The sequence below is a fragment of the Loxodonta africana genome, chromosome 11, assembly GCF_030014295.1.
Source record: "Loxodonta africana isolate mLoxAfr1 chromosome 11, mLoxAfr1.hap2, whole genome shotgun sequence".
NCBI classification, from domain to species: domain Eukaryota; kingdom Metazoa; phylum Chordata; class Mammalia; order Proboscidea; family Elephantidae; genus Loxodonta; species Loxodonta africana.
Window position 1 is genome coordinate 5,428,354 of NC_087352.1, and position 24,601 is coordinate 5,452,954.

General features: G+C 54.4%; 2 protein-coding genes across 3 annotated transcripts in view; both read left to right on the forward strand.

The window, feature by feature from the left end:
- The window catches only part of SPTBN4 (spectrin beta, non-erythrocytic 4), a 112,399-nt gene extending 101,632 nt beyond the window's left edge, over positions 1-10,767 (forward strand). The window contains exons 27-35 of the mRNA XM_064293667.1: positions 2,631-2,769; positions 2,873-2,957; positions 3,372-3,568; positions 4,051-4,658; positions 5,670-5,739; positions 6,381-6,673; positions 7,847-8,020; positions 8,177-8,219; positions 9,385-10,767. Coding sequence (XP_064149737.1) covers positions 2,631-2,769; positions 2,873-2,957; positions 3,372-3,568; positions 4,051-4,658; positions 5,670-5,739; positions 6,381-6,673; positions 7,847-8,020; positions 8,177-8,219; positions 9,385-9,543 — 1,768 coding nt within the window. The 3' untranslated portion in view covers positions 9,544-10,767. The remainder of the gene's footprint in view (positions 1-2,630; positions 2,770-2,872; positions 2,958-3,371; positions 3,569-4,050; positions 4,659-5,669; positions 5,740-6,380; positions 6,674-7,846; positions 8,021-8,176; positions 8,220-9,384) is intronic.
- A 31-nt stretch (positions 10,768-10,798) lies between these two features.
- Positions 10,799-24,601, forward strand: SHKBP1 (SH3KBP1 binding protein 1). 2 transcript variants are annotated; one of them, XM_064293668.1, is made up of 18 exons: positions 10,799-10,932; positions 11,157-11,210; positions 11,323-11,368; positions 11,476-11,549; positions 11,905-11,963; positions 12,212-12,292; positions 13,862-14,020; positions 14,101-14,191; positions 14,283-14,473; positions 15,627-15,742; positions 16,519-16,606; positions 16,716-16,832; positions 19,789-19,959; positions 21,618-21,773; positions 22,161-22,257; positions 23,533-23,711; positions 23,954-24,068; positions 24,182-24,601. In XM_064293668.1, exons 1-18 carry the CDS (start codon positions 10,847-10,849, stop codon positions 24,411-24,413), a joined length of 2,112 nt encoding a protein of 703 aa, XP_064149738.1. In that variant the 5' UTR covers positions 10,799-10,846; the 3' UTR covers positions 24,414-24,601. The 2 variants fall into 2 exon arrangements, with proteins under 2 accessions (XP_064149738.1, XP_064149739.1); XM_064293669.1 differs by having other exon boundaries at positions 23,957-24,068.

The following is a 24,601-nucleotide window of genomic DNA, read 5'->3' on the forward strand; positions in this document are numbered from 1 at the left end:
ATAGGGTCACTATGAGTTGGAATCAACTCAGTGGGAATGCACATGGGCAGGGGCCCAGAGCAGGGGACAGACATCCCCCACCCAGTTGCCCAAGCCCTGGTGGCACAGTGGCTAAAGCGCTTGGCTGCTAACGAAAAGGTTGGCAGTTCGGACCCACCAGCTGCTCCGTGGGAGAAAGATGTGGCAGTCTGCCTCTGTAAGGATTCACAGCCTTGGAAACTCTATGGGGCGGTTCTGTTCTGCCCTGTAGGGTCACTGTCAGCCGGAATTGAGGAATGGACTTGATGGCAGTGGGTTTCCCCTCTGTATGTAACAGCCTCAGTGCAGGATGGCTGAAACCAGAATGGGGACAGAGGAGGTCGAGGAGTGTATTAGTCAGGGTAGGCAAACAACTGTACTGAACAGTTCTAACATCTCCATGGCTTAACACAGTAGACTGTGGTTTATTGTCCACACGATGGCTCTATGTGGATGTCCCCCCCTCCCACCCTGGGAATCACTTGCTGGGTCCCCTGCACCTAGCCGCAGATGAGGGAAAGAGTGGGGAGGATCACATGGAAGGTTCAGGGTCTAAGCCTTCCTTCACTCACATTCTGTCAGCCAAGTGGCCCTAACCTGTCTGCAAGGGAGGCTGGGAGACAGTCTGATGGTGTGTGTGCCCAGTAAGGGGAGGACTTGACAGTGATGGACATATAACATCATTGCCGTGGTTCCTGGGCCTTGACCCGACATTCATTTACTCTGCAAATAAGTACAAGGGCCTCCTAAATACTAGACCTTGCCCTCATGCAGCTTACCTTCTGAGGGTGCAGACAGGCAACAAATAAGTGAACAAATCCATACATATATAATTTCAGTCACTAATTCATGATATAAATGAAAAGGAAGCGGGGGGGGGCGGTGGATAGCTGGGCAGATCGCTTTGAGATGTGGCATTTGAGTGGAGACCTGAATGAAGTGAGGGGTGAGTCAGGGAAAGTTTTGGGGGAAAGGCTTTCCAGGTGGAGGGAACAGGAAGGGCAAAGACCCTGAGGTGGGTTGTAGTTAGTCATGTTTTCGGAAGAGGAAGAGTGAGAAGACCATGGTGGCTGGATAGAGTGAGTGATGGAGGGGAGTGGAGAGTGGGAGGAAACGAGGTCAGAGGGGGAATAGGGCCTGGAAGCCACGCGCACACACACACGCACAGTGAGGGGTTTGCCTTTTGTCTGAGTAAGATAGGAGCCATGGGAGAGTTTAGAGCAGGACAGTGGTGTGATAGGACGTACCTTTGAAAAGGAGTACTCCAGATCCCTCCCTGGGAACAGACTGTGGAGGGCAAGAGCAGAAACAAGGAACCTGGTGGAGAGGCTGTTGGGTCGCAGTAATCTGAGTGAAAGATGATGGTGGCCTGGACCAGTCCACAGATGTACAGAAGAAAGACGTGATTGGTTTTAGGAGTTTAAAAAACCTTTTTATTTGGAAAATCTCCAAACATACGCAAAGGGAGAGGTAACAGAGTACCATCACCCAGCTTCAACAGCCATCAACATTTGGCCAATTTTGTTTCATCTGTACAGCCCCCTCCCTTCTGCTGAGTTATTTGAAAACAAATCTTGGGCCTCCTATCGTTTTGCAGGATACATTTCAAAGTTATAAATGTTTAATCGGACCGATGGGTTGGCTGCAGGGACTGAGGGGAAGGGAAGGATGAGGGCTGAAGAGTGAGTGAGCTGACTGGGTTGGGGGATGTCAAGGGAGGGCAGATTTGGGGGACCAGGGGAATCGAGAAGATCACTTTAGACATAATGAGTCTTAGTTAGGAATCATTATATGGTGGGACCTTCAGGAATAAGTTTGGACATATTAAGTCTTAAATAAACCCATTGCTGTTGGGTCGATTCCAACTCATAGCAGCCCTAGAGAACAGAGCAGAATCGCCCCACGGGGTTTCCAAGGAGTGGCTGGCGGATTAGAACTGCCGATATTAAGTCTTAGAAAATTATAACCCCTGTCTGGTGGGACCTTCCAAAATTGAGAATTTGTTTTGGACATATGAAGGCATAGAATGGCTCTGTCCAATGAGCAAGCCACAGCTGTCAGCCACATATACGATTTTCAGTTTTTCTTGTAGTGACATTAAAAAAAAATAAAGAGAAGCAAGCAAGATTAAATTCAATATTTTATTTAACCCAGTATACTCAGAAATGATAATTTCAACATATACTCAGTGTGAAATTAATGAGATATACTGAATATTTTTTATACTAAATCTTCAACATTGGTGTATATTTGACACTTTGAGACATCTCAATTCGCACTAGCCACATTTTGAGTGCTTAATTGCCATGCGTGGCTACCATATTGGACAGTGCAAGCTTCAAAGGTTAGAATCATTGGCAAGTGGAGCTTTCAGAATCACAGCTACGGAAAGTTAAGAAAATTAGATCTTGACACCCGAGAAGGTTAGAATCACAAAGGTATGAAGTTTTTGCACCTTGGAAAGTTGGGGTCGTTGCATCAGTGCAGGACCCCAGAACCTGGTTGTAGAAGGTGGGTGTCCCTATGTGGTATGGACCCCCAGCCTTGTCAGAAGCTTCGTATGTGAGGTAGGCCAAGGGACTTAAGAGGTCACTGCCCACCGCCCGCTGCAGGGACGTGTCATCGGTGGAGCTGCTCATGAACTATCACCAGGGCCTGAAGACCGAGCTGGAGGCTCGGGTGCCGGAGCTGACTGCGTGCCAGGAGCTGGGGCGCTCTCTGCTGCTCAACAACAGTGCCATGGCTGATGAGGTGGGGAGGGGTACAGGGGGCCCCCTCTGCCCCTCAGGCCTGTTGGACTGGGAGCGGGAGGCACCCCACCCTGATGCCTCTCCTGCCTGCCCCCCACTCCCAGATCCAGGCACAGCTAGACAAGCTGGGAACCAGGAAGGACGAGGTGTCAGACAAATGGGACCGCCATTGGGAGTGGCTGCAGCAGAGTGAGTGGGAGCCCAGATACACTTGGCTCAAGGCACAGGGAATAGTCCACCACGAAGGGACAAGGCTCAGAGAGTGACACTGGTTTTCACGTCACTCAAGGGAACCAGTGGAAAACATGGGGGCCAGGAAGGGTGAACGAGGAGCTTGCCTTGCCATTGAATCCCTAGTGGCAATCACCTTGGGGGGTGAGCGGGTGCCCCAGGCATAGCTTCAGCCTCTGCCACACCTGCAGAGCCCAGAGGGGTGTGCCAGGATGGGGGAGGTGCAGGGGGGCTTGGGGAATCTTAGACTGAGTAATCTAGGCTCTGAAGGGGGAAGGAGGGGTATGGAAGACCAAAGAAAGACACTGCCCACGAAGGGCCCCCGGGAGCCCCCAGCGCCCTTGCCCCCCCCCCCCGCATGTCTCCCCTCAGTGCTGGAGGTGCACCAGTTCGCCCAGGAGGCGGTGGTGGCCGATGCCTGGCTGACAGCCCAAGAGCCGCTCCTGCAGAGCCGCGAGCTGGGCAGCAGCGTGGACGAGGTCGAGCAGCTTATCCGGCGGCACGAGGCCTTCCGCAAGGCAGCCGCTGCCTGGGAAGAGAGGTTCAGCTCCCTGCGGCGCCTGACCACGGTCAGCACCCCAGATCCTGCCCCAGCATCCCCCCCCCATAACCTTCCCACCCTTCTCTATGAGATGGATATACCTGGACTCAGTGCTCAGCCCTGTGCTGGTGACAGACCCTCCTTGCTAGCCTCTCAGTCCAGAGGGGGAGACAGACTTGTCACCAGACAGTGAAAGTCCAGAGGGGCCAGGGCTGGGACAGAGGAGCCACAGCAGAGGGGCCAGCAGACAGAGAAGGCCCAGAGGAACTTGTTCCTGCCTGGGTGGTTTGATCTGAGGCTCAAAACATGAGAAGCTACTATTGTAATAAAAACAGAAATAAGTGTTTGCAGAAGAATATAGGAATTAAGCACAGGCCTGGATAACTTTGCTTTTTCAAGGAACTAGTACAGTCCCGACTGGGTAGTGAGGCCCACAGAACCCAGAACTGCCTTTCCTAGACCAGCCCACCCAACCCTTCCCTCTTCTGACCCTGGCTTCTCTATCCTCAGATCGAGAAACTCAAGGCTGAGCAGAGCAAGCAGCCACCCACGCCCCTACTGGGGCGCAAGTTCTTCGGGGACCCCATGGAACTGGCGGCCAAGGCGGCGCCCCTGCTGCGGCCCTCAGGCCTGGAGCCCCTGGCCCGCCGGGCCTCGGACACGCTGTCAGCCGAGGTGCGGACCCGGGTGGGTTATGTGCGCCAGGAGCTCAAGCCGGAGCGCCTCCAGCCGCGCATCGACCGGCTACCGGAGATCCCGGTGAGGGTGGAGCCCACATCTCTGCCGGCCGCACCCGAGGACGCGACAGAGGCCCCCAGGGCCCCCGCGGTGGCGGAGCCAGACGCGCCGGGGCCCGAGCGCCAGGAGTCAGCTCATCACGCCGAGGAGCTGCCCAGGAGGCGGCGACCGGAGCGCCAGGAGTCAGCGGATCAACCCGAGGAGGCTGCGCGGAGGCGGCGGCCCGAGCGGCAGGAGTCTGCGGAGCACGAGGCGGCACACAGCCTTACCCTGGGCCGCTACGAGCAGATGGAGCGGCGGCGCGAGCGGCGTGAGCGGCGGTTGGAGCGGCAGGAGTCCAGCGAGCAGGAGATGCCCACCAGAGGAGATCTAGCCAAGGGGTGAGGCCCCATGTGGCCAGGGGGTGAGAGAAGGAGGACACGGAGAGCTCCTAGAACCGCGCAGCGCCAGCGGAGGGAGCTCAGAACTGCCTAATGCCACGATGGTGGCACCCATTTTGCAGAGGCATATGAGGCTGAAAGACTGCAGGAGATGTGCTCTTTGCCCCACATAGGCAGACCTTCCTGATGCCAAAGTCTCCAGATTCTCAAACCTTTTGATGGCTGGCCCTGGGCAGTGATCTTGTCCTCTCTGTACCTCAGTATCTCCTTTGGCCTAATGGTGGAACCCTCACCTCCCTGATTGGAGATAAGACCCTTTCTCACAATTGCACTGAATCCTTTTAACAGTCTTGTGAAGTGGGGGCTGCTGTCATCTTCCATTTTTTGGATGGAGGAACTGAGGCACAGAGAGGGCAAATCGCTCAGCCGGGACTTGAACCCCAGCCTCTAAGGCTCCAGTATTAACCTGAGGGTGTTATGCAGGTCAGCGGTGCCCAAAGGAGGCCTCTGGTCAAATATGTTTGGAGATGATGATTTCTTGACCCCATTTTAACTTAATATTTTGTGAACATTTGCTGAGTGCCCACTCTATGCCTGGTGTGTGTTGGGGACAGTGGTGACGGAAACAGCACTGGGCCTACCTTCATGGGGCTCACAGTCCAGTGGGAGACAAGGACCTGTCACCACACGATGATGACCCAGAATGATCAAGGCTGGGATGGGGGGAGCCCACAGGGCTTGGGGGCTCAGAGGGTGGGTAGAGCAGCATGTTCAAAGGCCTGAAGGCACCGGTTTGCATGCCTGTTGCTCTTTGTGCTACTTAAAACTCAAGGGGGAGATGTTTGGTCCTCCACTTGGCAGACGTGTGCTGAGCACCTGTGGTGTGTAAGGTGAGCATCTGAGAGAGGAGGCTACAGTAGACAGGGGCCTGACATTTCAGGGTAAAGGGGGAGGGCTCCTTGTCCAGCCAGGCACTCCAGTTCCATTGGGCCTTTCTTCCCCCACCCCCAGGAAGGCCACCTTGGCTGACATTGTGGAGCAGCTGCAGGAGAAAGAGGCAAGTCCAGGGCTCCCTGCTGGGGTAAGTTGGCCTTCGGGATGGAGGGGGCATGGGGTTCCTCTCCTCGGAAGCAGGGATCAGGATCCCTGGAACAGCCAGTGTCCCACCTGAGCCCTGCAGGGAGAGCAGCACAGACTCCCAGGGGATGGAGAGGGTCCCCAGATGCTCCCACATTCCGCCACTTAAGAAGATGGGCTGGGGCTGGATGGGGAGAGAGGAATTTCTCTTCCCCCTAGGAACGTCTGCCCCCAAACAGGCTCTCCAGACTTCCCACATCTGTCCTGGACTCTACATTTCTCCGCAGCCCACTGGGTCCAAAATTTCCCCACAGACAGATGGAGGGACTCCTGAACCTCCCCCCCCCCACACACAGAAGGAAACAGCTGGACACCTGCCTCCCTGTACCCTTTCCTCCAGTGACCTAACTCCGTCCCCTGCTATCGTGAGGGATTCCAAATATGAGTCCTGATAGATTCACTTCCAAGAGTGGTGTTGGGGGAGGGGGGTAAGAATTGGACTTCCAGCCCTGGGTATTCCCAGGGTTGCTGGGAAGAGGGACGGCCCCCCCAGGCAGATGGGACACTCAGACCCATGAGCTCCCCTCAGACAGATGACCCCCACACTTCCTATGGACCGTAGCCCTCTCCCCTCCCTCCACACAGCCGTCGCTGCCTCAGCCTCGCGAGCTTCCCCCCGGCCGCCTGCCCAATGGACTTGAGCCGCCGGAGCGGACACCTCGGCCGGACCGGCCACGGGCGCGGGACCGTCCCAAGCCGCGACGGCGGCCGCGGCCCCGCGAGGGTGGTGAGGGCGGGGGAAGCCGGCGCTCCCGCTCCGCCCCCGCCCAAGGTGGCTCCGCCCCCGCGCCTCCGCCCCCGCCCACCCATACAGTGCAGCACGAGGGCTTCCTGCTGCGCAAGCGCGAGCTGGACGCCAACCGCAAGTCTTCCAACCGGTGAGCGAGTTGGGCGGGGCTTGGGAAGGCGAAACCCAAGCTCAGGGTGTCCAATGAGTGAGTAGGTGGGCCTGCGGGGAGTGATGTTACCCAACCAACCGGTGGGGCGTAGGCGGGGCCTGAGGAGGGGCGGGGCTCAAAGGCAAGGAATCCAACCAATGGTTAGGAGGAGCGGGGCTACACTCAGTGGGTCCAATGGGGGAACGGGTGGAGCTAGATAGGGGCGGGATCTCACCGAAAGTGAATAAATTGGCACCCAGTCTCAAAGCAAACAACCCGGGGGTGGGCTATAGCTAAACGGTCACCCGGGCGTGGGGTCTAGCCTGGGGGGGTTCCACTGGCGGGTTAGGTGGAGCCCATCCAACCAATGCGGTAGGTCTAGCCTTGGAGTTACAAATTGGGGGAGTGTCTGAAAAGTGATGGAGCCCAAACTGAAAAATAAACAGACGGGTTGCATGTAAGGCACCTGTTTTTGGCTTCCACGTCGGGGCGGGGCTTAACTGTGAAGTGTTCGTCCTTGGAGTCCGGTTCCCGGTTATCCGATACCTTTTTGTCCAACCAAAAAGGGAAGCTTTTGGCGACAAGCGGGGCCTAGACACAAGACATGAAGTGGGCAAGGCGGGTTTTGCAAGCAGGGTCTGGAAATAGTCCACGCAGTATGGATATTATGGCTTCCTTGTCCCTACACCAACGTGGGTCTAAAGAGTGTGTTTTACTCTTGGGGAACTTCCTTCTGTGTTGGGGCTGCAACTGGATGGGAAGACAGGGATTTTTCTTTCCCTACAATAGGCCAATAGATCTTCCTTTAGGGAACTCCATGGGAATGGAGGCGTGGCACAGTAAGGAAGGATGTCCTGGATTGAGGAACGTGCCTTAGCAAAGACTTAGTGCAAAAAAGGCTTAAATCCTGCCCTTGGGAAATCTAATATGGGGGAGATACAGAAGAGCAACCCCAGCAGAGGCCAGTCTGGGCAAATGCTTGGTATGGGGAGGTTCAGACCCTTCTCTCAACTCAGCAACAGCCACAGCAGGTACCCCAGACATAGGGCCCAACTAGGGCAAAAGTCCAGCAGTAGGCCGTTTCAGGCACATTCAGCCCGGTGAAGGGCGTTAATGAAGAGGAACCGGGCAGAGTGCTGTGGCTGTGCTTCGAGCCCTGTCTCGTCACCTCAGGTCCTGGGTGAGCCTGTACTGCGTGCTCAGCAAGGGGGAGCTGGGCTTCTACAAGGACTCCAAGGGACCGGCATCAGGGGGCACACATGGTGGGGAGCCACTACTCAGCCTGCACAAGGCCACCAGCGAGGTCGCCAGTGACTACAAGAAAAAGAAACACGTCTTCAAGCTCCAGTGAGCCCCCCAAGTGGGCAGGCGGGGGAGGGAGCATTGGAGGCCCAGCTTCACCCACCCAACAGGACCTTGGCTCTCCTAGAGGACAGTTGGTGGGAGGGGATTGGGGTTGGGCCTCTGCTCCAGTTTCCCCAAGTCCTGCGTCCTCTCCTGCAGGACCCAAGATGGCAGCGAGTTTTTGCTCCAAGCTAAAGATGAGGTGAGATCTGGACCTTTCCCTCCCCTCTGTGGGCCTCAGGAATGGCACCTGGCCTGGAGTGATGGGGCTGTGATGGGGGATACACACACCTGAGTTATCAGGGTTGTGATGGGAAGCTCAAGGGCCCTGAGAGCCCAGAGGTTCCTCACCAGCCTAGTGAGGGGAGAGTTCTGCCCGGAGGCCCTCAGGACAAATCCAACCCCCTTGCCTCGGCTTCTGAGCTGAGAATGGAAAGAAACTGAAGAGGGGGAACTCAGCTATAAAGGAGGTACGGGGTGATGGAGGCAGTGGGAACTGCAAATGTAAAGGAGCAGAAGTGAAGACTTGCAAAAGGTTAACTGTGGTACCGGAGGACAGAGTTCAAGGAGGACAGGAAAATGGTCCAGAAAAGGTTGGATATTGCAAGGCATTGTGCGCCATTTGGAAGAGGTCTGGATTTTATCCCAAGGGCACTGGGAAGCCATGGTAGGGCTTTGAGCCAAGGAAGGTTATAGTGGTACATAAGAAAGACCCTTCTGGCTGCCACATGCAGGGTAGATTGGAGGGGGCAAGAATAGGGGTTGGAAGCCCAGGAGGCCACCAGGGCAGGGACTCAAGTGGGAGAGGATGTTGCTGGGACAGGGCAGGCCTGTGGGGAGGAGAGGAAGAAGTAAGAGAGACAGGAATCAGAGTGGACCCCAGGGCCTGGGGCAAGGGGAGAGACCAGGGAGGAGGAGGAGGAGGCGGCATGGGGGTGGCGTGAGGATGTTGGAGGATAATAACTATGCTCCTTATCTCATTCAGTCCTCACAAGAGGAGATGAAGCAGGCCTCTCTGTGCCTTCTTTTACTTATCTGTAAAATGGAGATAAAAATAGTTCCTTACAGGAGGGTGTTTGTGAGAAATAAACAGAACATTCAGCACAGGGCCTGGTACTTGTCAGTGTTCTCTCCCAGTGTCTGCTGCTGTTATTGTCATTGTTGTTTGTTGTTGATCTCTATAGTGGGAGTTACTAGAGTACCTGTTGTGTGGGATTAATCCATACAAGTGCTTAGAACAGAGTCTGGCACATAGGAAGTGCTATATAATTGTTTGCGTTAGTAGTAGTAGTAGTATCCCATTTAATAGATGAGGAAACTGAGGTTCAGAGAGGGCAATACGGACTCTTTTCCATTTCTCCCCCTAGGAGGAGATGAACGGCTGGCTGGAGGCGGTGGCTGCCTCGGTGGCCGAACACGCAGAGATAGCCCGTTGGGGCCAGACGCTACCCACCACGTCGTCCACAGACGAGGGCAACCCCAAGCGGGAGGCAGGGGAGCGCAGGGCCAGTGGGCGCCGGAAGTGATTCCCCCAGCCCAGGACTTGACAAGTCTCCTGCCCCTCCTCTCCACTACGTGGGCACAAAGACACTTTCTCTTCTGCAGGGGCTGGAGCCCCTAGTTCCAACACTGCGGACTTGGCATGATGGGCACTGGAAAGGAGGGGGCTTCTCCTGCACCCCCAAAAAGTGGCGGAGGGAGAGCTGCCCAATAGCCATATCTCGGCCCCTTCCCGCTGGTCACCTCCACCCCAGGTGCTGGGGCTCCATTATTTTTATGCAATAACTGAGCTTAGGGGGGGCGGGGTGGGGGCTAGTTGAGCCAAGTCCCCTGTCCCGACCCCCAGATTCTGCACCAAGAAGCTGGGGCGGTGGGGGCAATAATTCCTGCCCCCCTCTCCACCAGAGGGTTGGGAACGGGGGCGCTGGTGAGGTCCCCTGGACCGTCCAGGGTGCTAGGGGGTGGGGAGGGGACGCCTCCTCCCCGCCTTTACCTCACTTCCAAAGCTGCCTTGAACTTTGTCTGGGAGGGAGGAATGTGGGAGGCCCTAGCCCCCCACACTCCGCCGCCTCAGAGCCATGCGGTTAATTACTGACTTAGTTTATTTTTGCAAAACGTCAACCTCCTCCTCCCCTGCCCCGCATCCGCGAAGGCTTTAAATGGGAGGGAGCGTCAAAGCTCAAAACTGTCTTCCTCTCTCCTCTCCCCTCCATCTGTAAATGCCCTTTTATGAGGGGTGGGGCGAGGGGGAGCCCTCCCCCTGCATGCTTCTGGCTGGAGCACCTCCCTGGGGGTTGGGTGAACGGGTTGTGGGCAGCCAGGAGAAGCCACTGGGGCCTGAGGGTGTGGGGCGGTGTGACGGGCGCACACTGTAAGTACCTATAATAAATCTTTTGGCTTTGACGGTCTGTGATGGTTGGTTCTCTTTTTATCGGCCGCGCCAGGATTGGGGGAAGGCTGTAGGCGGGACCGCGGGTGCGGAGAATATCTAAATGGCTCCTGTGGTGTGGACTGAATTCGGGGTCCAAGCACAGGGTCCCGGACGAGGCACCTAGATGCCATACCTAAATAGGAGACCCTGGAAGGGATGGGGAAGTGTTTTGTTAACCCGCAGCAGCTAAGCTTCCCTAGAGTAGCCGCCGGGTCCGCCCCGTCCGAGCCAGTAGAGAAAGGCCCTTTAAGGAGGCGGGCATATTAGCTGTGACGAGCGAGGGCACTATCCAATCGCCGGCGGCTCCAGGGCCCACCGACCCAATGAGCATGCGGTGGGGGCGGGGTCTGGGTGCACACGCGGAAGCGGGCACAGGCTGGCCGGCTCGCTTAGGGGCCATGGCAGCAGCGGCGACTGCAGCTGAGGGGGTCCCGGGTCGGGGGCCTCCCGGGGAGGTGATTCACCTGAACGTGGGGGGCAAGAGGTGAGTGTAGAGGAGCCCTTGGGGTAGGGGAGTGGAGTGGGAGTGCCCGCCTCTCCTGGGGGGAATCCCTGTCCGTCAAGGATTGCCCCGCCCCCTTCTGGAGGCGCGAGAGCCTGGAAAAGCACCGGGGGAGGGGAAGAAACTCGCCTGATCCTGGGGGAGGGGGGTCGCATCCCTCCAATTACCCCTATCAGCTTATGCGTCCACTCACCCTCTCTGCCCAGATTCAGTACTTCCCGTCAGACTCTCACCTGGATCCCAGATTCCTTCTTCTCCAGGTGATTGGGAGAGAGAATTTGGGGTGGGAGGGGGAGAGGGGCGAGAAGGGAAGGGATGGAAAGACCTAAACTCTCTCGCCCGTGACACTTGCTCTGGGTACCCTCACTTCAGTCTTCTAAGCGGACGCATCTCCACGCTAAAAGATGAAACAGGAGCGGTGAGTAAGACTAGGGGAGGAATTGGGGGGCCGGTAGGAGGAGGGGCAGGACTCCCCACTCGGCCCGGCTCTTTGCCCTGTCCATCCTCTGCCCCCCTCTCCCACAGATCTTCATTGACAGGGACCCCACCGTCTTCGCCCCCATCCTCAACTTTCTGCGCACCAAAGAGCTAGACCCCAGGTTAGCATGGAGGGCAAAGGGAGGGGGTCCCCCACCTTCTTCACTCCCTGAGAAGTCTCTTCTCCCCCTCAGAATGTTCACTTAAGCTTCACTGTATTAGAATTCTCATTCAGAATCATATTAAATTGCTCATATGAAAATTATATGCCCCCAGAGTCCACACACACACACACACACACACACACACACACACACATCCAACCCGCATGTCTTTACTCAGAATCTTGATCCCGTCAGAATTGGTGCCCCTGGGGATTCTCCGTGCAGATTTGAAACTTCCTTCTCAGAATTCTCTGCCCCCTGTCCGCTTCCCTCGTCCCTCAGACCCTGACTCCTAGTTAATTCTACTACCCAGGGGTGTCCACGGTTCCAGCCTCCTCCATGAAGCCCAGTTCTATGGGCTCACTCCTCTGGGTAAGTGGCGGTCCCAAATTAGCATTCTCATTTGCATAGAACACCAGCTTTCAAGTGAATCTCCTTGATTCCTCCCTGCCCCTCTTCCCCCTCCCTCGTGAAAGAGGGTTGAGTTAGAGCTGAGAACACTGGCTTTGGTCTTGGGTCTGAAAGTAGCGATGGTATTCTGTGGGGAAAGAGCTGGGAAGGGGAAAGGAGTCTGTTTCAGTACCCCCCCAAGTCCCAGCCTTAGAGTTGTTCTCTCTCAGTTCGTCGCCTGCAGTTGCGGGAAGAGCTGGATCGATCTTCTTGTGGAAATGTCCTCTTCAACGGTTACCTACCCCCACCAGGTGGGCACTCCTTTCAAATGGATGGGGTCGTGAATTAAAGACTACATTTCCCTCGGGCCCGCTTCTTGGATGCCTGTGCCGTTAGCCCTGGGACATAATGGGAGTTGTAGTTCTGCATCAGATGCTTGGGCTGATCCTGGGAGAAGTAGGAAACTGCATTTCCCATGAGGCATTGGGCCATCGAGTCTTTTTTTTTTGAAGCGCAGACGTGTGCCCCAGGGCCTGATGGGAGTTGTAGTCCAGGTTTGTTTTCCTTGTGGGGAGCCTTAGGAAGAGCTAGGATCCTTTGCATGGAGGGGAGAAATATTAAAGGAGTGTTTGTGACTACTACCTTCTTGAGACCCTAGAGCAGCTAGCCCGCTGGCCATGGAAAATATGCCCCAGGGGTTGTTGGGAACTGTAGTCCGCTCATATCCCGGCTCATAGCGACCCCATAGGGTTTCCAAGGCTGTAAATCTCCGCGGAAGCAGACAAGCACATCTTTCTTCCGGAGCCGCTGGTGGTTTCCAGCTGCCAACGTTTCAGTTAGCAGTTGAGCGCTTTCACCACTGCAACCAGGGCTCATACTAGGCTTTGCTTGTTGGTGGAAGGAACAGAGTAGGGAAATTGTAATTATAGCTTTACTTCTCTAACCTCAGTCATTACCGACTGCCTTAATGCGGTACCCCCAATGTGAAAACCTGTGCTATTGTTATTAAGTTAGGTTTACTTGGCTTTCAAAAAATATTCGTTTAAATACAAACTTTGTACCAGTGCTTTTATACCACAAATAGGAAGTAAACATGAAAAATAAACTCAAAGATACGGTAGTTGTTGTTAGTGCCATCTTAGTTGCCCTCAAGCCAGCTTCAACTCAACAGAGTGAAAAGTTGCCTGACCCTGCCCCATCTTCATGATTGTTGGTAACTGGACAGTTTTCTGCTGTGATCCATAGGGTTTTCACTGGCTAATTTTCAGAAGTAGATGGCCAGGTCTTTCTTCCTTTTTTTCTAACCCAAACATGTCATTGAATTCTGGCTAGATGCTTTTGCCTACCAAGGGCTTACCTGCTCTCCATTTATTCAAAAGGAAACATTAGGGAGCGTTAAGGAGCCCTGGTTAGCCCTGGCTGCTAACGGAAAGGTCAGCGGCTGGAACCCATCAGCTGTTCCTCAGGAGAAAGAGGTGGCAGTCTGCTTCTATAAAAGATTTACAGCCTTGGAAACCCTATGCGGCAGTTCTACACTGTCTTATAGGGTTGGTATGGGTCGGAATCGACTCACCAGCAACAGGTTTGGGGTGGTTTTTTTTTTTTGGCTATTAGCAAGTGTTAGAGAGGCTTCGTAATGGCACCAAACTAAGTCTTCGTCTGTGGCTGGACCCGAGGCACTAAAGAAGGAGTAACTCGCCGTGTGATTTAATACTGTTGAATGCCACATCCCTGCACCACCTAAAATCTCCTCGCCAGGGGGCTGCGCGCCCTGCTGCGTGGGCGGGGAGTCAATGGCATATTTTAAGTGTTTGCCACGGCAGTCACTACTGTGGTCATTGATACTCTGGTGCCTCCACCCCCCCACCCTGGTACCGCAGTGTTCCCAGTGAAGCGGAGGAGCCGGCACAGCCTGGTGGGGCCCCAGCAGACCGGGGGACGCCCAGCCCCTGTTCGACGGAGCAACACTATGCCCCCCAACTTGGGCAACGCAGTGCTCCTGGGCCACATGCTGGAGGAGAAAGCCCCTCCTCCTTGGGGTATGTTTCTGTCTCCTGGGAGGTGGGGTGACTACTGGAAGCCCTGTGACCCGGCCCTGACCCTTCCTCTTCCCGGCCAGGGCTACCAGAGGAGCCGGGGATGGTACGCCTGGTATGTGGGCACCACAACTGGATTGCTGTGGCCTATACCCAGTTTCTTGTCTGCTACAGGTGCCTGGGGAACAGGGTGGCCCAAGGCTTTGAGCCCTGTTGGTAGGGAGGACTTGGGGTGAGGGCTAATGTTGTCCTCCCAATCCTACAGGCTGAAGGAAGCCTCTGGGTGGCAGCTGGTGTTTTCCAGCCCCCGCCTGGACTGGCCTATTGAGAGGCTGGCGCTCACAGCCCGAGTGCTTGGTGGGGCTTTGGGTGAGCATGACAAGATGGTGGCAGCGGCCACAGGCAACGAGATCCTACTGTGGGCACTGCAGGCAGAAGGCAGTGGCTCCGAGATAGGTACAGTACCTCGGCTTCTCCACCTTCCCTGGGGAAAACGCTGTGCCCTTCAGAATTCCACCCCAACCTGTGGCCCCATAGAATTATGTACCCATCAGAGTTCTGTGGCCTATTAGAATTATCTGCCCCATCAGGATTCTGTGGACTGTAGAACTGTCTTGTTGTTAGTTTCTTTCTCGTTGGCTCTGACTCGTGGCAGCCTTATGTATAACAGAACAATACGTTGCCCAGTCCCATGGTGTCTTCATGATCGTTGGGTTGCTGGCGTCCATTGTTGCAGCTATTGCATAGCACCTTCTGACCTAGGGGACTCATTGTCCAGCACTGTATCAGACAGTATTCTGTCGTGGTCCATAAGGTTTTTATTGGCCGATTTTTGGACGTAGATCACCAGGCCTTTCTTCCTAGTCTTTATTAGCCTGGAAACTCTGCTGAACGTGTCTACCACGGGTGACCCTGCTGGTATTTGAAATACTGGTGGCATAGCTTCCAGCATCATAGCAACACACAAGCCCCCACAGTATAATAGACTGACAGATGGGTGGTGGGTAGAACTGTCTACCCTGTTAGAATTCTGTAGCTTGTTAAAATGATCCATCCCATAAAATTCTCAAACCCATCAGAATTCTCTGTCCCATTAGAGCTCTGTGCCTGAGTACAAGTCTCCAACCCTTTAGAATTCTGTGGCCTATTAGAAAAATCCACCCACCTACAGTTCTCTAATCCATCGGAATTCTCTGCACCATCAGAAGAGTGTCCTGCCCCGTTAGATCTCTCTCTCTTTTAGAATTCTTCGCACCAGTATAATCCCAGAACTGTTGGAATCTGTGTTCCTATTAGGAGTCTCTGACTTGTGAGACTAATCTGTCCCCTAGAAATCTCAGCCCTCGTGAGAATCCTCTGCTCTACCAGCATTTGTGCCTTATTGGAAATCTCGACCGTGTTAGAGCGCCACCCTCTATCACAGTCCCATGCCCCATCAGAAATCTGACCTGGTGTAACCCCCTAATTCCTGCTGGAATCTCTGTCCCGTGAGGCTTCCAGGGCCCAGCTGAATCTTCTGGCCCTTGATGTTTTTCCTGACAAACCTTCCTGCCACCCTTCCCCTCCGCCATGGAGTGGGGGCCTGGCTGAGCCCTCTTTGCCACTGTAGGAGTCTTCCATCTGGGGGTGCCTGTGGAGGCCTTGTTCTTTGTTGGGAACCAGCTTATTGCCACAAGCCACACGGGGCGTATTGGGGTGTGGAATGCCGTCACCAAGCACTGGCAGGTGAGAGCTCCAGCCAGCCTGGCTTCCTGCTCCGCGGGTGGCCAGACTGTACAGATCCACGGAGGGGTTCCTTTCTGCCCTTGCCCTACTGGGGAGCGCCAGAGATACCAGCAATGGGCCACAGCCTGGGGGTATATGAATAAAGGGCTAAGGAGCTTCTGGGAAGACTTCCTGGGGGAAGGAGCTATCCAAGCTGGAATGAGTTTGGAATAATAAATGGGTTTGGAAAGGAGGAGAGAGAATCCGCAGACACTGGGTGGGAAGTGGGTGACGGGGAGATGGCACAGGAGGCAGAGACGCAGAGAGAGACGTGCAAACATGTACATGTACGGTGTTGCTTGTTTCTGCTAAAGTGTGAGTGTTTGGGAGAGAGATAGAAAGAGACAGAGGCCAAGAAAGAGAGAGAAGGAAACAGAGGGAGAGAAACAGACAATACAAACAAAACCAGGAGGAGGCAACGAGAGAGAGAGAGAAGGGTGGAGACAGAGAAACCAGGACTGAGTGACCGTGACAGACGCAGGGACATAGAGAGAGAGGTAGAGGTCAGAAATACGCAGTTGAGGAGGGCCAAGAGACAGGTACACAAAAAGGAGCCCCAGGGAGAACCAGAACAAGACAGAGACAGAAAGAGGGAGGCCCAGAGTGGGCGAGGCTGGGGAAAAGCAGCCTCCAAGCCCGGTGGGTTCTGTAGACGAGAGGAACAGGTGTTCCAGGAGTGGTCTCAGTGGAAGCAAAGGCATGAAGGGGCCCACGGCCATGGCCTGCCCTGCCCCCAGGTCCAGGAGGTGCAGCCCATCACCAGTTATGACGCAGCCGGCTCCTTCCTCCTCCTCGGCTGCAACAATGGCTCCATCTACTATGTGGGTGAGCAGCGCCCGGCACCCAGGCGCCTGAGAGGCACCGCAGGAAATGAGCGGGGGCACAGGCTGGGGCACCTCAAGCAAACCCACTCCACCCTCCCTGCCCACCCCAGATGTGCAGAAGTTCCCCCTTCGCATGAAGGACAATGATCTCCTTGTCAGTGAGCTCTACCGGGACCCAGCGGAAGACGGGGTCACTGCTCTCAGCGTCTACCTCACACCCAAGACCAGTAAGCTGTAACCCATGGCTTCCCCCTACTACCATCCCCAGCCGGCCCCAGCCCATGGCTGTCTCTCCACCACTTGTGTAGCATGACCTAGTGGGATTTACTGGGAGAGGAGACAGATTCAACTCTCATGTAGTCACTCAACAAACATTTATGAGCAGCACTTGTATGTGAGCACTGTTCTAGGTTCTCGACCATGCAGGAGGGCCTCTCCACCAGGGCAGAATTGGCCACCAGTCATTAATCTTTGTGTTTCTTTCCCATCTCGGTGATTAGGGCATGTCTTAGTTTCTTAGTGCTGCTATAACAGAAATTTTCACATGTGGGTGGTTTTGAAGAACAGAAATTTAGTTTAGGAGGCTAGAAGTCTGAATTCAGGGCACCAGTTCTAGGGGAAATTTCTCTGTCCATTCTAGGGGAAAATTCTTGTCTCAGCTTCTGTAACCCTGGTGTTCTTGAGTTCTTTGGTGATCTCCATGTGGTGTCTATCCCCCAATCCCCTGTCTGTGCTTGCTTGTCTCTATGTCTAATCTATTCTTTTTCCTTTTTTCAATTTTATTGTGCTTTAGGTGAAAGTTTACAGTGCAAATTAATTTCTCATTCAAAAATTTATACATGAATTGTTTTGTGACATTGGTTGCAATCCCTGCAATGTGACAGCACTCTCCCCCTTTCCACCCCAGGTTCCCTATGCCCATTCGTCCAGTTTTCCTGTCCCTTCCTGCCTTCTCGTCTTGCTTTTGGGCAGGAGTTGCCCATTTGGTCTCCTATATTTGATTGAACTAAGAAGCGTGTTCCTCCCGTGTGTTTGTGTGTTTTGTAGGCCTGTCTAATCTTTGGCTGAAAAGTGGGCTTCTGGAGTGGTTTCAGTTATAAGTCAGTAGGATGTCTGGTGGCCACAGTCTTGAGGGTAATCTGTTCTTTTTATATCCTCAAAGCAATATAATAGGATTATATCCACAGGTATAGGGGTTAGGACTCCAGCACATATTTTAGGGGGGACAGAATTCAATCCATAACAGAGCATGATGTTTGCATTTTCATAAAGCAAAGAGGATGCATGTTTTACAGTGCATGATGCCAACGTCTCTAGCTTGGGTCAGTTTTTTTTTTTCTTGACCTCAAATACAGAGGAATAGGTTAATTGTTTTTGTTTGCTGTTTGTTTTTATTGAGTTATAGTTCACAGGCCATACAATTCACCATTTTAAAATATACAATTCAGTGAGTTTTAATTTATTCACAAGGCTGTGCAATCATTGCCACTGTCTAATTCCAGAATTTCCATCACCCAAGTTAACTTTTAGGTATGGTGTGAGGTAGGGATCAGGCTAATTTTTCCCATATGGATATCCAAGTCTTCTAGCAGGAATAAGTTAATTATACATCTAATTTCAAAGCATAGTATCACCTTCCTTCCACATAAGGCCCCTGTCTTGTTTCATTGATTTAGTCCTTTTTCTCTTCATCTCCCTCCCCACCACATGCCACCATTCTGTCATGTTTAACATTCATCTTCTCATTGGTATGAGCCCTTCCAAAATAGGTATTGTTTTTGTGGACTTTTTTTTTTTTAATTTATGCAAATGGTATTGGGCTGTGTATCTCAGTTGTCCTCTTACTCTTTTCCTACTTTGCCTGTTATGGATTGAATTATGTCCCCCAAAAACGTGTGCCAACTTGGCTAGATTATGATTGCCAGTATTGTGTGGTTGTCCACCATTTTGTTATCTGATGTGATTATCCTATGTGTTGTAAATCCTGCCTCTATGATATTAATAGAAAACCTTGGTGGCATAGTGGTTAAGTGTTTAAGCTGCTCACCAAAAGGTCGGCAGTTCAAATCCACAAGGCACTCCTTGGAAACTATATGGGGCAGTTCTACTCTGTCCTATAGGGTCACTATGAGTAGGAATTGACTCGACAGCAACAGGTTTGGTTTTCTTTGGTGTGATATTAATGAGGCAGGATTAGAGGAAGTTATGTTAATGAGGCAGGACTCAATCTACAGGATTAGGTTGTATCTTGAGTCAATCTCTTTTGAGATATAAAAGAGAGAATCGAGCAGATAAACAGGGGCCCTTATACCACCAAGAATGTAGTATCAGGAGCAAAGCAGATCCTTTGGACCTGGGGTCCCTGCACTGAGAAGCTCCTAGACCAGGGAAAGACTGATGACAAGGACCTTCCCCCTGAGCCGACAGAGAGAGAGAGCCTTCCCCTGGAGCTGGCACCCTGAATTTGGACTTCTAGCCTCCTGGACTGTGAGAGAAGGAATTTCTGTTTGTTAAAGCCATCCGCTTGTGGTATTTGTTACAGCCGCACTGGGTACCAAAGACTGTGCCCCAGATTTAATAGCCACCCATGTTGCTATGCACAGTCCTAATCCATTACTTGTGACCGCTGCACAAAATGGTCCAGCCAGATGTTACCTACCCACATTCCTGAGCATGTTCCGTTAAGTTTCTGACCGTTGCAAAATTATTTTTCCCCTGTGGAAAGTTGGCAAGGGGCTGTGAGTCCCTCAGACACACTCTGTTACATTTCCTTGTTTTGCTTTCTGTGTCTGTTTATACGTCTTTTTCTATGCTTTTCTGTCTTTCTCATTCTGTCTCTCCCTGTGTCTCTGTTTCTGTATCCTTCCCTGTGACTTGGTTTCTTTGTTCCCTGTGTCCCTCTATTTCTCTGTCTCTCTTCCCTCTCTTATTACCACTGTCTCTCTCTCTCTGGCTTTATGTCTCTGGTTCTGTCTCTCTCTCTCTTTGATCTGTCCTTTTGTTTCCCCGGCTGGCCTCCGTTGTTTCCTCTCTCCTTGCTTTCTGACTCGATCTCTGTTCTTTGTTGCTCTCTCTGTCTCTCTCTCTCTCTCTGCCTTGGTTTCTGTCTCTCTATGACCCTGGCTCTCTCTCCATTCTTGGCCCTTGCCTGACCACCTCTTCTTTCCCTGCCCCACTCCCCAGGCGACAGTGGGAACTGGATCGAGATCGCCTACGGCACGAGCTCAGGGGGTGTGCGGGTCATTGTGCAGCATCCTGAGACGGTGGGCTCGGGGCCCCAGCTCTTCCAGACCTTCACCGTGCACCGCAGCCCCGTCACCAAGATCATGCTGTCGGAGAAGCACCTCATCTCAGGTGGGTCCCCGGGCCTGGCATCTGGAGGAGAGGCAGCTCAGACAGGCTTGAGAAGCCAGGATTTCCACTGGGGAGGGACGTTGTGGGGTCGAGACCTCTACAGGGGAAAGAAGTTTGAACTGGGAGGGAATTGTGGAAACAAGAGAATACGTGGAGGGAGACCAGACTGGGCAGGGTGAGCTGGAGGGTGTAGAATTAACCAACTCCACAAATATGTGTTGAGTGCCTACTGTGTGCCAGGCACTCCTCATTATAAACAGGACAGGCAAAGTCCCTGCCGTTATGCAGCCAACATTCTAGTGGGAACAACAAACATTAAATAAACATATAAAAAAAAATAGACCTGTTGCTACTGAGCCGGTTTTGACTCAGTGACCCTGTAGGGCAGCGTAGAACTGCCCCCTAGGGTTTCCAAAGCTGTAAATCTATACAGAAGCAGATTGTCACACCTTTCTCCTGTAAAGCAGCTGGTGGGTTTGAACCGCCAACCTTTCAGTTAGCAGCCAAGTGCTTAACCACTGTACCACCAGGGCTCCAAATAAATATGTAAAAAAACCAGACTCATTGCCATCGAGCCAATTCTGACTTATAGTGACCCTATAGGACAGAGTAGAACTACCCATGGGGCATCCAAAGATGTAAATCTTTATGGAAGCAGACTGCCACATCTTTCTCCCACAGAGCGGCTGGTAGATTTGAACCGCTGACCTTTCGGTTAGCAGTCAAGCTCTTAACCACTGTGCTACCAGGGCTCCAAATAGATGTATAAAAAAAACTAAATATGTTGCCGTGGAGTCGATTCCGACTCATAGTGACCCTATAGGACAGAGTAGAACTGCAAGGAGCAGCTGGTGGATTCGAACTGTCGACATTTTGGTTACCAGCTGAGCTTTTAACTACTGTGCCACCAGGGCTGCATGGACCTATAAGTCAATATCAGGTGATAAGAAGTGCTAGGAATAAAAATAAAGCTGCGTGGGTGGCTACAGAGTATTGTGGAGGCTTGGTAATTCAGGGAAGGCCTGAGAAGGGACCTTTGAGCAGAAATGAGGGGATGAGCAGTAAACGATTGACAGGGAAAAGTGTACCAGGCAGAGGGAATAGCCACTGCAAAAGTTCTGAGGGGAGGCTATTTGGTGTGTTTGAGGAAGAGCAGGGAGGCCCTGCAGCTGTGCAGAGACAAGTGGAAGAGATGAGGTCAGGGAGGGGACAGGGACAGGTCAGGTGGGGCCTCGCGAGCTATGGAGAAGACACTGGCTCTTACTATGACGGAGATCAACTCACGGGAGTGATCTGAGCAGAGGAGGAGTGTGACCTAACTCAGGCTCCTGCTGGCTGCGTGTGGGCAACAGGCTGGGGAAGGGGGAAGTGAGCAGGGAGACCAGAGAGGAGACTGCTTCAATGGTCCAGAAGGGAGATGAGAGTGGACGGGATCAGGGTGGGAGCGGTGGAAGGGATAAGGTGAGATCAGACACAGTAACTATTCTGCAGGTAGAGCCAACAGGCTTTTTGACCATTTGGATTTCTGGGGACAAGAGAATTCTTAGAAAGGGAGGAATGCAGAAGGGGCAGAATTCTGCCATTGAAAGGGGGTCCCCTGTGGCTGAGGAAGTTGAGTCGCAGCCAGGCCTGACCTTCTGCTGCCCTGTCCTCCTCAGTCTGTGCAGACAACAACCACGTGCGGACATGGTCTGTGACGCGCTTCCGTGGCATGATTTCCACCCAGCCGGGCTCCACCCCGCTCGCTTCCTTCAAAATCCTGGCGCTGGAGTCGGCAGACGGACATGGCGGCTGCAGCGCGGGCAACGACATTGGTGTCCACTGGCCCCCGACCCCACTGGCCCTGCCTGACCCCTCCCTTACCCTTGACCTCCCTTGATCCCCACCTGAGCCCTGTCAGCCTCTACTGACCTACCTAGCTGACCTGGTTGACCCCCATTGAGCCCTGCCTAGGCCCCATCCCCATTTGAATGCCTCCTGACCCATGACCCCCACTGCATTGATGCACCCTGATCCCTGATGTTCCTGAACTCCATTGGCTATTACTGACCCCAACCCTCTCTGTCCCTGGCCAACTGCAACAGCCTGGGGTTGGGGCATAGCCTGGGAGGGGGCTCATCAGTGGGGAAGGGAGCAGAGCCTTGGAGTCTGGAGGCTCAAGAGACCCCAGCTGGCCCTGACCCCCACCCTTGCTGGTCCAGGCCCCTACGGCGAGCGGGACGAGCAGCAAGTGTTCATTCAGAAGGTGGTGCCCAGCGCCAGCCAGCTCTTCGTGCGTCTCTCATCCACTGGGCAGCGGTGAGGACTATCCCATCAGACGAGGCGTGGAACCAGAGGAGAAGGCCAGACTCCAGCTGGGTCTGGTCACTGAGGCCTAAAGGGGGCCCCAGCCAAGGAGCACTGAAGGGCAGAGGCTGGGAGGGAGGACAGGCCTGTAGTTTGGGGGCTGGAGGTATCAAAGGTGTGATATAGACAAGTGGGAGTGGAGCTGGAGAGACCCCAGCCCCCCGCACTGGACCTCAAACAGAGATAGTCCAGTGTGGTCAGGGCTGTGACGGGGAGGCACAGGCAGGGGAGTCAGAGCTGGGATGGGGGAGACATGGGCAGAGGGAGACAGAGGGGTTGGGGCTGGGGCGGGGGAGGTGCAGGCAGGGGGTCAGGGCTGGGATGGGGAGGTGCAGGCGGAGGGGTTGGGGCTGAGATGGAGGAAGTACAGGCAGAGGGGTTGAGGCTGGGATAGAGGACACACAAACGGAGGGGTCTGGGCAGTGATGGAGGAGGCACAGGTGGAGGGATCAGGCTGAGACCGGGGGGTGGGGGGCAGGTACAGAAAGCTTTAAGAACCCAGAAGAGCTGCTTGCCCCAGCTTGGGAAGGGGGTCAGGGAGGGTTTCCTTGAAGAAAGGACTGTGAGCAGAGTCCTGAAGGATGAGTAGGAATGAGCCAGTGAAAGAAGGGAGGGGGAAACAGTGTACTGGGCAGAGGGAGCAGCATGTGCAAAGCCTGGGAAGGGTCAAATAGTGTCACTAGCCAGGTGCCTACAGGTGTAGGACCAGCACCCAGAGCTGGAGTTACAGGATGAGGCTGCTGGATTGGCTGGGCCTTGTGAGTCATGTGGGAGAGCTGAGACATGGCTGCGCTGAGAGGGATGGGTGGGAGGCTAGGAGGCCAGCAGCCCAGGGAGGAGGCTGGGACAGGTACCTGATAGGTGAGAGAGGATGGGACTGGGGCAGGCAGGGGCGGGGATGGAAGAGGTGCTCAGTCCTCCCAGAGGACCAGCCTTGGGGTGATAGGAGGGGAGGGGAGCATCCAGGTGAGACTCTTGTGGGGTCTCCCCTGTGATGGTAAGCAGACTGCGGGCAGAAGATCCAGTGGATGCGTGGAGTTGGAGGCTGCAGGGCCTGAGGGCTGGAGTTGAGAAGTCATTTGGGAAGGGATGAAGGGGCTGGCGGTCATCAGTGGAGGGGCAGGAACTGAAGCCCTATGGGGCAGTGGGGCCCAGGCAGGGTGTGAGGACTGGAAGAGGGAGTGGCTCAGGCCCCGGGTGGTCCGTTGTCACTGCTCCCGCCCTCAGGGTGTGCTCCGTGCGCTCTGTGGATGGCTCCCCCACCACCGCCTTCACAGTACTGGAGTGTGAGGCCTCCCGTCGGCTTGGCTCCCGGCCACGGCGCTACCTGCTCACCGGCCAAGCCAATGGCAGCCTGGCCATGTGGGACCTGACCACCGCCATGGACGGCCTCGGCCAGGCTCCTGGTACTCCCTGCCAGTCCCGAGCCCTACCCTCTCATGACCCCTCTTCCCCAGCTCTTGCCCTCCTTGCCCTTTGACCCCTTTACTCAGCTCCCCCAACCCCCTTTGTCTTTTAACTCTAGTGCCTTGCTTTAAACCCCTCTGACCCTTGTCCCTTGTCTCTGAATCCTTTCTCCTACCCAGACCCCTGATTCTTGCACTCTGACCCTGTCCATTACTCTGTGACCCCAACTCCTTGCCCCCAGCAGGTGGCCTGACAGAGGAAGAGCTGATGGAACAGCTGGAGCAGTGTGAGCTAGCCCCCTTGGGCTCCTCCAGGGGCTCTCTCCCCAGCCCCTCACCCCGCGCCTCTCTCACCAGGTGGCTGGTACTCCACTTCCCATGGCGGGAGAGGGGATCACACGGTGGCCTTGGCGGATGGGGTGGCCCAGCTCCATTATGATCACCTGCACTGACCCTCGTCACCCCCTCAGTCTCCACTCAGCCTCCAGCAACTGCTCCCTATCAGGGCGCCGTGGGAGCCCAAGCCCCCCGCAGGCTGAGGTCCGGCGCCGTGGGGCAGGCAGCTTCGTGGAACGCTGCCAGGAACTGGTACAAAGTGGGCCAGAGCACCGACGGCCACCAACACCAGCCCCCCGGCCCTCCACAGGTCTCGGGGCTCCCCTTACACCACCCAAGATGAAGCTCAATGAAACTTCCTTCTGAACACAACTACCATAGTGCCTTTAGATACCCTGGTCCCAGTGGACTCAGGTGCCTCCCCGTTTCCTGTCAGAACCCTGGGTTCAGGGCCAGGGCGTCCTTGGAGTGGTTGCTGTTACTAAGCCCTTGCCTTCCCCCTTTTCTGGAAGCCAAAGTCACCCTCCCCCCAGTAAAAGTCCTCATTGCCAACA